At 46.4% G+C, this 14,416-nt stretch overlaps 1 protein-coding gene across 5 annotated transcripts in view; it reads left to right on the forward strand.

The window, feature by feature from the left end:
- Positions 1-14,416, forward strand: part of CAMKK2 (calcium/calmodulin dependent protein kinase kinase 2) — a 65,212-nt gene that overhangs the window by 42,588 nt on the left and 8,208 nt on the right. For 2 of the 5 annotated variants that reach the window (XM_089894469.1, XM_089894468.1), the window contains 2 exons: positions 449-549; positions 1,089-10,120. In XM_089894469.1, coding sequence (XP_089750595.1) covers positions 449-549; positions 1,089-1,374 — 387 coding nt within the window. In that variant the 3' untranslated portion in view covers positions 1,375-10,120. The other 3 variants (XM_089894470.1, XM_022597828.2, XM_089894471.1) reach the window with 2 other exon arrangements.

Genomic DNA, 14,416 nt, shown 5'->3' on the forward strand with positions numbered 1-14,416 from the left:
TGGCCTTGAAGATGAGACAGGTTGATGGGCCAGGAGGGCATGTCCAGTGATGGCTCAGGTGAGACAGATGGTACCAGGGGTACTGGATGGACAGTACAGGCCAGCTCTCCTGGAGCACAGCATCCCCTGGCAGTTGAGTAGGCCAAGACTAGCTTATGCCAGGCCTTGAATGTCAGACTGAGGAGTTTAGACCTTATCTTGTTGGCAGCCAGGGAGCCGTGGAGATTTGAGGAGCAGGCCAGTGAGACTTGTGATGGCTGTGGCTGCTGTATCCCTGGTGGGTGTCTCTCAAAGGCCCGCCATCAGCCACAAGCCCTGGGAGCTGGCAGGCAGCGGGGGTGGGCTGTGGGGAGAAAGGAAGAGGTAGACGGGACTCGTGGAGTCGCACGAGGGAGGATGCTGCCTGGAATCTCCCCCACGTGGCCGAGCCTCCTCTTCTTTCCTCCAGATCCTGGTGAAGACCATGATACGAAAACGCTCCTTCGGGAACCCGTTTGAGGGCAGCCGGCGGGAGGAGCGCTCGCTGTCAGCGCCTGGAAACCTGCTCATGTGAGTGTCCACCTGCCTTCCTCCGGGGTGGGGAGCTGGAGGCTGAACGCAGGGCAGCCCTGCCCGGCCGACTCTGTGTGGGCCCAGCCCTGCAGCGGCCGTGTCCAGAAAGACTCAGACCAGCCCCACTGGGCACACTGGGGAGACCCGAGCAGCCGCTGGCTTTGGTTTTGCCCCACCCTGGACTCAGCCTGCCTCCTTTGCTGACAGCTAATCCACAGGGAAGTTTGACCTTTCTCAGGGGGACTTGCACTTTAACGAGGGTGGGGGAGTGGCTGACAATCAGAAAGGCTGTTTGACCCCAAAGCATGCATGCTTGACGGTGGGATTTTTGTCCCTGCGGTGGGTGAGCAAGGCCAGTCTCGCTCATGGGACCCCGCGTCTCACGGCGGAGAGGTGTCCTGCTCCTAACTGCCCTGGCAACAGCTCCGTGAAGCTGGTGTTCGGGGTCTGAGTGTATCTGGGGTGGGGGACAGGAATCCCATGGGTCGCAAGTGTCCCTTCTCACTTCCCTTTTCCCTCCCCTCTGGCGATTCCAGCAAAAAACCAACCAGGGAGTGTGAGCCCCTGTCTGAGCCCAAGGTAACGCCTGCCTGCCTGTGCCTTAGCCTCTGCCAGGGCCTGGGGGCGGGGGCAGCTGCAGAGCACGGGGTATCCCCACCCAGGCGGACGTTCCTTCCAGCCCAGGCTGCTGTGCCCAGGCTCACCTTGGGCCTCCGGATCCAGGAAGAAAACGAGGGGCATCCAGGGGCTTGGACCCGACGGTGGGTTGTGCATGTGGGCTGGGGCTGCGGGTGCATGGCGCTCCACCTGGAATGCCTGTGAGCTCACCCAGGTCTTAGACCTAGTCGGGCACCCACATATGCTCAGTGCACGTCAATGGCATTGAAGCTGTGTCACGGCCGAGGCAGCCCCTGCTCTGGGTCAGTGGTCAGAGCCTAGATCGGGCATGCTGCGCTCGGGGGCTCCCGCCTGGGGCTCTCCAGCATCCACCCTTTCTTCTCTGATGGGTTAAGACCTAGAAAATAAGTCCCCTTCCAGCCTGTTGCAAATGAGTGTGAGAGTCCTCTGCCTCTGGGGAGGATCCGGACCTTTTCACCAGTCAGCCAGCCTCTTTCAAACACATAACCAGCTCATTAGTCCCAGCGCCTCCCAGGACAGATGAGAATTTTTGTCCCCGCAAGACTGAGGTGACAAATACTTGCACCCCTGCTGCCACTTGGCCCCCACCCCATGCCTGTGGCAGGACAGCAGTCCCAGTACTCTGCGCACTGAGCCCAGCTCACCACCTCATTATCAGCTGGGAGCTCCAGGCAGCCATTTCTAAGTTTTAAAAGCAGCTTTATTGAGCTATAAATCACATACCCATTTAGAGTATATAATTCAATAGTTTTTAATATATTCACAAAGCTGTGTGACCATCACCACAATCAGTTTTAGAACATTTCCATTAGCCCAAGAAGAAACCCTGTACCCTTAGCTCTCACCACCCACTCCCCCGTTCCCCAGCCAGCACGAATCTACTGTCAGTTTCTATAGATTTGCATATTCTGGACATTTCATATAAATGGAATCATATAGTATGTGGCCTTTGTGTCTGGCTTCTTTCACTCAGCGTAATGTTTTCAAGGTTCATCTATGATGTAGCATGTGTCAGAACTTCATTCCTTTTTTTTTTTAATTATTATTTTTTATACAGCAGGTTCTTATTAGTCATCAATTTTATACACATCAGTGCATGTCAATCCCAATCGCCCAATTCAGCACACCGCCATCCCCACCCACCCCGGGGTTTTCCCCCCTTGGTGTCCATACGTTTGTTCTCGACATCTGTGTCTCAACTTCTGCCCTGCAAACCGGTTCATCTGTACCATTTTTCTAGGTTCCACATACATGCGTTAATATATGATATTTGTTTTTTTCTTTCTGACTTCACTCTGTATGACAGTCTCTAGATCCATCCACGTCTCAACCAATGACTCAATTTCGTTCCTTTTTATGGCTGACTAATATTCCATTGTATATATGTACCACACTTCTTTATCCATTCGTCTGTCGACAGGCGTTTAGGTTACTTCCATGACCTGGCTATTGTAAATAGTGCTGCAATGAACATTAGGATGCATGTGTCTTTTTGAATTATGGTTTTCTCTGGGTAAATGCCCAGTAGTGGGATTGCTGGATCATATGGTAATTCTGCTTTTAGTTTTTTAAAGAACCTCCATACTGTTCTCCATAGTGGCTGTATCAATTTACATTCCCACCAACAGTGCAAGAGGGTTCCCTTTTCTCCACACCCTCTCCAGCATTTGTCATTTGTAGATTTTCTGATGATGCCCATTCTAACTGGTGTGAGGTGACACCTCATTGTAGTTTTGATTTGCATTTCTGTAATAATGAGTGATGTTGAGCAGCTTTTCATGTGCTTCTTGGCCATCTGTATGTCTTCTTTGGAAAAATGTCTATTTAGGTCTTCCGCCCATTTTTTGATTGGGTTGTTTGTTTAATATTGAGCTGCATGAGCTGTTTATATATTTTGGAGATTAATCCTTTGTCCGTTGATTCGTTCGCAAATATTTTCTCCCATTCTGAGGGTTGTCTTTTCGTCTTGTTTATGGTTTCCTTTGCTGTGCAAAAGCTTTGAAGTTTCATTAGGTCCCATTTGTTTATTTTTGTTTTTATTTCCATTAATCTAGGAGGTGGATCAAAAAAGATCTTGCTGTGATTAATGTCAAAGAGTGTTCTTCCTATGTTTTCCTCTAAGAGTTTTATAGTGTCCGGTCTTACATTTAGGTCTCGAATCCATTTTGAGTTTATTTTTGTGTATGGTGTTAGGGAGTGTTCTAATTTCATTCTTTTACATGTAGCTGTCCAGTTTTCCCAGCACCACTTATTGAAGAGACTGTCTTTTCTCCATTGTATGTCCTTGCCTTCTTTGTCATAGTTTAGTTGACCATAGGTGCGTGGGTTTATCTCTGGGCTTTCTATCTTGTTCCATTGATCTGCGTTTCTGTTTTTGTGCCGGTACCATATTGTCTTGATTACTGTAGCTTTGTACTATAGTCTGAAGTCAGGGAGTCTGATTCCTCCAGCTCCGTTTTCTTCCCTCAAGACTGCTATGGCTATTTGGGGTCTTTTGTGTCTCCATACAAATGTTAAGATTATTTGTTCTAGTTCTGTAAAAAATGCCATTGGTAATTTGATAGGGATTGCATTGAATCTGTACATTGCTTTGGGTAGCATTGAATCTGTAGATTGCTTTGGGTAGTACAGTCACTTTCACAATATTGATTCTTCCAATCCAAGAACATGGTATATCTCTCCATCTGTTGGTATCATCTTTAATTTCTTTCATCAGTGTTTTATAGTTTTCTGCATACAGGCCTTTTGTCTCCCTAGGTAGGTTTATTCCTAGGTATTTTATTCTTTTTGTTGCAGTGGTAAATGGGATTGTTTCTTTAATTTCTCTTTCAGATTTTTCATCATTAGTGTATAGGAATGCAAGAGATTTCTGTGCATTAATTTTGTATCCTGCACCTTTACCAAATTCATTGATTAGCTCTAGTAGTTTTCTGGTGGCATTTTTAGGATTCTCTATGTATGGTATCATGTCATCTGCAAACAGTGACAGTTTTACTTCTTCTTTTCCAATTTGTATTCCTTTTATTTCTTTTTCTTCTCTGATTGACATGGCGAGGACTTCCAAGACTATGTTGAATAATAGTGGTGAGAGTGGACATCCTTGTCCTGTTCCTGATCTTAGAGGAAAGGCTTTCAGTTTTTCAACACTGAGAATGATGTTTGCTGTGGTTTTGTTGTATATGGCCTTTATTATGTTGAGGTAGGTTCCTTCTATGCCCACTTTCTGGAGAGTTTTTATCATAAATGGGTGTTGAATTTTGTCAAAAGCTTTTTCTGCATCTGTTGAGATGATCATATGGTTTTTATTCTTCAATTTGTTAATATGGTGTATCACATTGATTGATTTGTGTATATTGAAGAATCCTTGCATCTCTGGGATAAATCCCACTTGATCATGGTGTATGATCCTTTTAATGTGTTGTTGGATTCTGTTTGCTAGTATTTTGTTGAGGAATTTTGCATCTATATTTATCAGTGATATTGGTCTGTAATTTTCTTCTTTTGTAGTATCTTTGTCTGGTTTTGGTATCAGGGTGATGGTGGCCTCATAGAATGAGTTTGGGAGTGTTCCTTCCTCTGCAGTTTTTTGGAAGAGTTTGACAAGGATGGATGTTAGCTCTTCTCTAAATGTTTGATAGAATTCACCTGTGAAGCCATCTGGTCCTGGACTTTTGTTTGTTGGAAGATTTTAAATCACAGTTTCAATTTTATTACCTGTGAAGGTCTGTTCATATTTTCTGTTTCTTCCTGGTTCAGTCTTGGAAGGTAATACCTTTCTAAGAATTTGTCTGTTTCTTCCAGGTTGTCCATTTTATTGGCATAGAGTTGCTTGTAGTAGTCTCTTAGGATGCTTTGTATTTCTGTGGTGTCTGTTGTAACTTCTCCTTTTTCATTTCTAATTTTATTGATTTGAGTCCTCTCCCTCTTTTTCTTGATGAGTCTGGCTAATGGTTTATCAATTTTGTTTATCTTCTCAAAGAACCAGCTTTTAGTTTTATTGATCTTTGCTATTGTTTTCTTTGTTTCTATTTCATTTATTTCTGCTCTGATCTTTATGATTTCTTTCCTTCTGCTAACTTTGGATTTTGTTTGTTTTTCTTTCTCTAGTTCCTTTAGGTGTAAGGTTAGATTTTTTATTTGAGATATTTCTTGTTTCTTGAGGTAGGCTTGTATAGCTATAAACTTCCCTCTTAGAACTGCTTTTGCTGCATCCTATAGGTTTTGGATTGTCGTGTTTTCATTGTCATTTGTCTCTAGGTATTTTTTGATTTCCTCTTTGATTTCTTCAGTGATCTCTTGGTTATTTAGTAACGTATTGTTTAGCCTCCATGGTTTGTGTTTTTTACGTTTTTTCCCCTGTAATTGATTTCTTATCTCATAGCGTTGTGGTCAGAAAAGATGCTTGATATGATTTCAGTTTTCTTAAATTTACTGAGGCTTGATTTGTGACCCAAGATGTGATCTATCCTGGAGAATGTTCCGTGTGCACTTGAGAAGAAAGTGTAATCTGCTGTTTTTTGATGGAATGTCCTATAAATATCAATTAAGTCTATCTGGTCTGTTGTGTCATATAAAGCTTGTGTTTCCTTATTAATTTTCTGTTTGGATGATCTGTCCATTGGTGTAAGTGAGGTGTTAAAGTCCCCCACTATTATTGTGTTACTGTCGATTTCGTCTTTTATAGCTGTTAGCAGTTGCCTTATGTACTGAGGTGCTCCTATGTTGGGTGCATATATATTTATAATTGTTATATCTTCTTCTTGGATTGATCCCTTGATCATTATGTAGTGTCCTTCCTTGTCTCTTGTAACACTCTTTATTTTAAAGTCTATTTTATCTGATATGAGGATTGCTACTCCAGCTTTCTTTTGATTTCCATTTGCATGGAATATCTTTTTCCATCCCCTCACTTTCAGTCTGTTTGTGTCCCTAGGTCTGAAGTGGACCTCTTGTAGACAGCATATATATGGGTCTTGTTTTTGTATCCATTCAGCAAGCCTGTGTCTTTTGGTTGGAGCATTTAATCCATTCACGTTTAAGGTAGTTATTGATATGTATGTTCTTTTTTTTTTAATATAAATTTATTTATTTATTTATGGCTGTGTTGGGTCTTCACTGCTGAACGTGGGCCTTCTCTAGTTGTGGCACATGGGCTCAGTAGTTGTGGCTTTCGGGCTCCAGAGCTCAGGCTCAGCAGTTGTGGCGCACAGGCTGAGTTGCTCCGCGGCATGTGGGATCCTCCCCGGCCAGGGATCGAACCCGTGTCCCCTGCATTGGCAGGCACACTCTTAACCACTGCATCACCAGGGAAACCCCAATATGTATGTTCTTATTACCATTTTCTTAATTGTTTTGGGTTTGTTTTTGTAGGTCCTTTTCTTGTCTTGTGTTTCCCACTTAGAGAAGTTCCTTTAGCATTTGTTGTAGAGCTGGTTTGGTGGTGCTGAATTCTCTTAGCTTTTGCTTGTCTGTAAAGCTTTTGATGTCTCCATCTAATGTGAATGAGATCCTTGCTGGGCAGAGTAATCTTGGTTGTGGGTTCTTCCCTTTCATCACTTTAAGTATATCATGCCACTCCCTTCTGGCTTTTAGAGTTTCTGCTGAGAAATCAGCTGTTAACCTTATGGGAGTTCCCTTGTATGTTATTTGTCTTTTTTCCCTTGCTGCTATCAATAAATTTTCTTTGTCTTTAATTTTTTCCAATTTGATTACTATGTGTGCTGGCGTGTTTCTCCTTGGGTTTATCCTGTATGGGACTCTCTGTGCTTCCTGGACTTGGGTGGCTATTTCCTTTCCCATGTTAGGGAAATTTTCGACTATAATCTCTTCAAATGTTTTCTCGAGTCCTTTCTCTCTTTCTTCTCCTTCTGGGACCCCTATAATGAGAATGTTGTTGTGTTTAATGTTGTCCCAGAGGTCCCTTAGGCTGTCTTCATTTCTTCTCATTCTTTTTTCTTTATTCTGTTCCACAGCAGTGAATTCCAGCATTCTGTCTTCCAGGTCACTTATCTGTTCTTTTGCCTCAGTTATTCTGCTATTCCTTCTAGTGTAGTTTTCATTTTGGTTATTGTATTGTTCATCTCTGTTTGTTTGTTCTTTAATTCTTCTAGGTCTTTGTTAAACATTTCTTGCATCTTCTTGATCTTTGCCTCCATTCTTTTTCTGAGGTCCTGGATCATCTTCACTATCATTATTCTGAATTCTTTTTCTGGAAGGTTGCCTATCTCTACTTCATTTAGTTGTTTTTCTGGGGTTTTATCTTGTTCCTTCATCTGGTACATAGCCCTCTGCCTTTTCATCTTGTCTATCTTTCTGTGAATGTGGCTTTTGTTCCATAGGCTGCAGGATTGTAGTTCTTCTTGTTTCTGCTGTCTGCCCTCTGGTGGATGAGGCTATCTAAGAGGCTTATGTAAGTTTCCTAGTGGGAGGGACTGGTGGTGGGTAGAGCTGACAGTTGCTCTGGTGGGCAGAGCTCAGTAAAACTTTAATCTAATTGACTGTTGATGGGTGGGGCTGGGTTCCCTCCCTGTTGGTTGTTTTGCCTGAGGCGACCCAACACTGGAGCCTACCTGGGCTCTTTGGTGGGGCTAATGACAGACTCTGGGAGGGCTCACGCCAAGGATTACTTCTCAGAACTTCTGCTGCCAGTGTCCTTGTCCCCACGGTGAGCCATAGCCACCCCCACCCCCCGCCTCTGCAGGAGACCCTCCAACGCTAGCAGGTAGGTCTGGTTGAGTCTCCCCTGGGGTCACTGCTCCTTCCCCTGGGTCCCGATGCGGACACTACCTTGTGTTTGCCCTCCAAGAGTGGAGTCTCTGTTTCCCCCAGTCCTGTCGAAGTCCTGCAGTCAATTCCCACTAGGCTTCAAAGTCTGATTCTCTAGGAATTCCTCCTCCCGTTGCCGGACCCCCAGGTTGGGAAGCCTGACGTGGGGCTCAGAGCCTTCACTCCAGTGGGTCGGCTTCTGTGGTATAATTGTTCTCCAGTTTGTGAGTCACCCACCCAGCGGTTATGGGATTTGATTTTGCTGTGATTGTGCCCCTCCTGCTGTCTCATTGTGGCTTCTCCTTTGTCTTTGGATGTGGGGTATCTTTTTTGGTGAGTTCCAGTGTCTTCCTCTCGATGATTGTCCAGCAGCTAGCTGTGATTCTGGTGTTCTCGCAAGAGGGAGTGAGAGCACGTCCTACTCCGCCATCTTGGTTCCTCTCCCAACTTCATTCCTTTTTATGGCTGAATCATATTCCATTGTATGGATATACCCACATTTTATTTCTCCATTCATCCGGTGATGGACATTGTTTCCATTTCGGAGGCTGTCACGCATGAATAACGCTGCTGTGAACATTCTTGTAGAAGCAGCGGTTGTTTCCGTTTGTGAGGAGTTGGCTTCTGAGATGAAATTTATTGGCCACCGTAGGAGTCAGGTGCTTATGTGATAATATAGGAAGACCATTTGGGGATCATTTATGCTTAAAAAAGGAGCAGGGAAAGTGGCAGGTAGCCGTCAGAGCCAGTCACCCACAGCCTGTGAAGGCCGCCCCTGTCCCTGCCAAATTGTTCCCAGCCACCTCTGCAGCGCATGATGGGGTGACCCCGCCTATGCTTTGAGCCTCACAGGGTGACAGGGTGAAGCCTAATGGGCTGGCCTTTGCTGGGCCCTTCTCTTCTCAACCTCAGTTTTAGAGTTTGCCTCCCTTTTCGTGCAAGTCTGTTGTTTATTTCACCTTTTATTTTTAATGAGATCAAAGTTGCAAGACACCAAAGACTGATACTGGCCCAGAGGACTTGACTGCCTCTTTATTCCCTCACCTCCGTCCCAGCAGCACCTGGGGATTACCTGCCCTTGCCCTCAGCCCACCGATGGGATGTTTTGGTTGTCCCAATGGTCCAGCACTCTGGAGCTCTTAGGGCTCAGTCAGTCGTTAGAGGCCTTGGGCCCATGGCCCACTAGCTGTCTGCAGGGAGACCAGCTGGTGTGAGTAGGCAGCTGTAGGGCCTCATTGGTTATCCAGTTACAACTCTCCTCCCAGGAGACTTGACACCCTATTCTTTGGCAGAAACGTAAAAGCCAGTGAGTGTGAGTTTTAAACAAAGAGGAGTTTCTTCCTAGGAATGTACAGACATCACGCTTGCCCTTCCCTCGTGCAAGGGCAGTTGCCCTTCCCTCGTGCAAGGGCAGTTGCCCTTTGGGCCTAGGGCTCACAATAGACATTAGTCCTGCATAGCAAGCCCAACGGCTCCCTTTAGGAGGGGCATTGTTTGCTTGATGATGGCAAAGGGTTTGGGCCTCTCCTTAGGGACTTTCCCTCACATTTCCCATCGCACTGCCCATGTCTGTCACCCCAGGCAGCTCTAGCTGGGGACACCAGGACACTTCTTCCCACCAACTTGGTCTCCTGCTCTGATCACACATTGCCGAGTTGAGGGCCCTTCTCTTCGTCGGAGGTGTCCCCCGGGCCTGTGTGCGGAGGGCAGTTCTGTTGACGACCGTTTCCTGAAGGCTGGCTATGTGCCAGGCCAAGTCAGGCGTGCTGCTCGTTGCCCCCAGGAAACGCACCTGGGGGCTGAAGACAAGTGTCACGGTTCCTGCCCTGCAAGAGCTTAGAGCCTAAAGCCCTTGGTGAACAGGCCCCAGTGTGGAGCCCACACGTGACTTGTGACATGTGCCATGATTTTAGGTGTTAGGCCCCTAGATTAACAGCTATTTTTATAGTTCCTTGCTATTTTTGCACACGATGCTGGTTTTCCATTTACAGAGGGGATACGAAGTCTCCTTTGAAACTTTATCATGTGAGCAAGAAAAACGGGGGGGAGAATCTAAAAGAAGTTAAGTAAATAATGTCCGACCCAGGTGGTGCGGGGCCGCGGGAAACCTTGGTTCAGGGCCGTGCCAGCATTGCGCTGGGTCTTAACACGGGTTTTCTGTTTGGTGAGCAGGAAGCAAGGCAGCGAAGACAGCCTCCGGGGCCCCGACCCGCCTCTCATGGGGGAGGAGGAAGCGCTCTTGTGAAAGGCGGCCCAGGGGTGGAGAGTCGGGGGGCCCTGGCCCCCGGCTCCGGCAAGCGGACGCATCCTCCGTGGCCGGACGAGGTGATGGAGTAGCTGCCGGACCTCGACCTCGCATGCACGTCTCACCTCCGCGGGCCGCGCCCTGCGTTTCCATAGCAGCATGTCCTACGGAAACCGAGCACGTGTGTAGAGCCTTGACCATCATCTCTGGTTATTGTTGTTGTTGTTTTTCCCATTTGTTTGTTTGATTTCTTTATTGTTTTAAAGGAGACAAAAAAAAAAAAAAAAAAGACGACTCCATGACATCGACCTTGGCCGCTGGCTGGCTGAATGGGAGGGTGTGAGGAGTTGCAGACCCAAAGCCACGTACATTTGGGGACACTTGCTTTTTAAAATGTTTTTATGCCAAAAATCCTTCCTTGTGAACTGAGAATCATGTCAGATATACCAAGTGAATGTGTGTGGAGTTTAAAAATTGGGGAAAACTGGCAGGAAACTGGTGGTGTGGTCTGAGACCACACTCGCTGCATTTGAAAGGGAGGGGAAGAGTGGGTGTGATTTTGCACAAAACCCCAAGACCCGAACCGTGGCACCTTCTAGAACTGTGGACTCAAGGAGTCAGGACAGGGCTGGCCCTCAGTAGCTGCAGGGAGCTTCGATGTAACTTATTCTTAAGAAGGACTTAAAAAATTTTTTTATAAGTAGAGCTGTAGTCAGGAAAACGGAAAGGGCTTGACACTTAACAGCTTCACAGGGGGGATTTTCCAGCCTCAGAGGGGCATTCAATGGTTGTGGTGGGACATCTCCCCTAAAGGACTGAACGAGTGTGTTTCTTTATGACAGCCGCTCAAAGCTGAAACTTTTCTTCAGTAGTTGAGGGAGCTCTGGTAAATCTCTTGTTAAATTACAAAAACTTCAGGGTGAAATCCTACACTTCCATGTACATTACATGGCTTAAGAGTAAACAACAACAAAAAATACTTTCAATTTTCTAACCAGTCTGAACTCTAGAGCAGTTCAGAAATCATTTCGAGCTTCCAGGATCTCTCCCATGCCTTCAGGGATGTGATCGGAGTTAGAGCCAATGAAATCTATGCCTGTGTATTAGCAGCTCACCTTGTTTATAACGTGTGTATTCTAGAGGCTGCTAAGGTTCTGTTTTCTTCTTAAATACTAGCTGATTGTTGTAGTCAATGAAACACTTATCCAGTTTCTGGAGGGCCAGTTAAGAAATGCTTTCATTCAGCTGAGACACAAATGATCATCCTTACCGGCAAAGCTCTGTTTGGATCTATACAATAACTTTAGGGCACCCTTTAAGAGAAGATGATTGAAACCTACAGCAGTCCTCAGGTCCATGGGAACCAGGGCTTCGTACAGGGAGTTCCTTTTTGTAGCCAGAAGTCCAGAAAGAAAAAGTTTACCTTTTTGACTTCCAACTAACCTTGGGAAGTTTGGCTGCAGTTCAAGTGGACTTCTTCCAGAGCCACACATAGGTGAGTGTGAACTTCAAGAGGGAGGAAAATTGGAAGGGCTTCGTCTTCCTTCCTTCTTTGGAATTCCCAGTGCTCTGTGGAATCTGGCTTGGGGGAAACAGTGTCAGTAACTGGGCTCAGAAGGACGTGCTTTCCTGTGGTTTCTGGCTGATCAGTGCTGGTACGAGGACTTTTTGCAGAGAGGCAGAGAAGCAGGCCTTGTTCCCCCCGTCCAGCGTGTTCATAGAGCCCGGGTGTTCTTGGCGTCCATCAGTCTTCATAAGCTCTTGACTGTCGTTTAGCCAGACTTTTCTTGCTACCTTAAAAGCAGTACCGAGCTAGAGAATGCTGGTTTCCAAGAGCAAAGGACACCCATCTGCTGGAGGGTCCTCTGGCCTGCTTGCTTGCCTTCTGTAATCTGGTACTTCCTCTCACCTCCTGTGCTTGTTTAAATTTACAGGCTCCAGCCTTCCTGGGAGCAAACAGGGTCTGATTAGTTTGCAGTAAGCACCTTGCGGTGGTTTAGGTCAACCGGTCCTTAGTCTTAGTCCTAGCCTGTCTGTTTGGACTCTGGCCTGGCCGAGTGGCTCGCCCAGGGAGGGCGGGCAGCATGCAGAGCCTCTGCAGAACTCCTCCTGTGTTTACACAACTGCATCAGGCGACGCCATTTCTCCCACCACGAAACTCTCCGTCTAAGGGTTCACATGTGGAATGCCAGCGATCAGGCAGCACTGAGCTAGGTAGGCGAGTGGGTTGGGGGAGGCCCACGTTCATTACTTTTTTTTTTTTTTTTTAAACTAAGAAACACCAAAGAAAGCTGTGGAAAGGAACCGCCCCACTGAGAAAAGTATAAGCAGAGAGGGCTGTAACATAAAGCATTAGAGCTACTTGGAGCGCAAACTCTTGGGGTTTGTCTCCACTCCTAAAGCACAAACGTTGATTTTTTTTCAAAAGCCGGCTCTGTCAGGAAAGGGCAGAAGCTTTTCCAGGTAAGCAAAAAGGATGCCTATCCGTCTCTTCCTTTACTGGCTCATCTGTGGGACCAGTTTGGTGTAAGCAAGCGGTGGCCTGCACCTGTGGCTTTGAAGCAGCACATGTTCTCTACCCATCTTCCTTCTGTCCTGTTCCACTTCCCCATCTATTCCGCAGCCTGGCCAGTGGCTCCCATAAAGCCTTATCTAGCCCCTTGTTGGCACTTGGGGCCTGAGAGGCCATCTCCCCTCTGGTCTGGGCTTTTCCGTGAGTTAGGGCTCCCCTCCTCAAAGCCTTTCAGGACAAGGAGGGGAAAGCTGTGCATTTAGACACAGGCTGCACCTGTCGCTCTCACCCATCTTCCAAAGGGGAGCTTCACGTTGCCAGGGGAAAAGAACCAAGACCTCCACTCACTTCCAAGGTGCTAGGGAAGGTTTCAAGGTCGTTGATTCCCATCTTCTCTCCAGCTTCACGGGCCGAGTTTCGTGGGACTGCTGACTTTTCTATCCTGTGATTGATTTCATGCCCGATGCTTCTGTTTTATTCCTGATCCTTTCTACTATGCATTTTCCTTTTATCAGGTGTACAAAGTTAAATACTGTGTATTTATCACTAAAAAGTACATGAACTTAAGAGAAAAATAAGCCTTCGGTGTTTTTCCACAAATGTTTAAGCTTCTCTGTAAACTTGAAATAAACAGACAGCAAAATGGTGCAAAGCCTGGGCCTCTTCGGGATGTTTTTGTTGGTCGTTTAATTAAGTCAGTGCTCTCGAGGTCATCAGTCCTTATGTCTGTTTTCTTTCCTTAAGCTGACAGCAAGATCAGATGCCCATCAGGGCTGATGTACTCAGCAAATCCCTAACTTAAGCATGCCCTAGTACCTCGCTACTCAGAGTGTGGTCCCCGGATCAGCAGTGTCAGCATCACCTGGGACTGGGTTAGAAATTCATATTCCCAGGCCCCATTTAAACAAGATCCCCAGGTGACTCACCTGTATGCTGAAGCTTGCAAAGCACTGCTCTGCCAGGCAGGTCACCGGCAGGTAGGTTCTTCTGATGGAGACCAAACAGGCGAGCAGCTACGGTAGCAGTTTGAATCACACATTGAATACGTCCCGTGGGTAGGCATGCAACGTGACACTTCACCCGTGAGGTAGGTATTAACCCCATTTTATGGATCATCATCTGTAAACCGAGGCTCAGAAAGTAGGCTGAATTTTTCAGCAGATTCAGTGTTCTGCAGAGCCTTGACGGTTGCCGGTTTTCACGGCCCCTGGAGACTATTTTAGAACGGTTGCTTTCTCCAGACTGCGGGCTGAGGGCTCCCTGTATTCTAAATGTGAACCTAGCCCACAGGATTGCTTTACTAGCTTTGAACTTCAGTTTTCTGTTATCAAGCGACAGTAGATGAAATCTGAAAGATTCCTGTTCCATTACTGCAGGAATACAACATTGAAATACGGGCCTTCCAGAGACAAGAGCAGGTGTTCCTTTTCAAAGACCCCACTGAGAATCTGATGAATGCGAGCAGAAATGCACACAGGTGCATCACTTTGCACAGTTTTAGGGGTTTCAGAATCTCCTAGAAGGTCATCCATGGATGCAAGGCTGAAGGAACCCTACTTAAGAGGCAGTGCCAAGGAGTGCCAACAAGTGGGGCTGTAGCAGAAAGCAAGATGATTCTGGTGAGTTAAAGGACAATGCCACCCCCAACCCTCATCCCACCTGGCTGTAGCATTCCATTTTAGAAAAGGGAGGCTGAAAGAAGT

The sequence above is a fragment of the Delphinapterus leucas genome, chromosome 14 (assembly GCF_059928025.1).
Source record: "Delphinapterus leucas isolate spDelLeu-1000000601 "Yukka" chromosome 14, BTC_Dleu_Yukka2, whole genome shotgun sequence".
Lineage (NCBI taxonomy): Eukaryota > Metazoa > Chordata > Mammalia > Artiodactyla > Monodontidae > Delphinapterus > Delphinapterus leucas.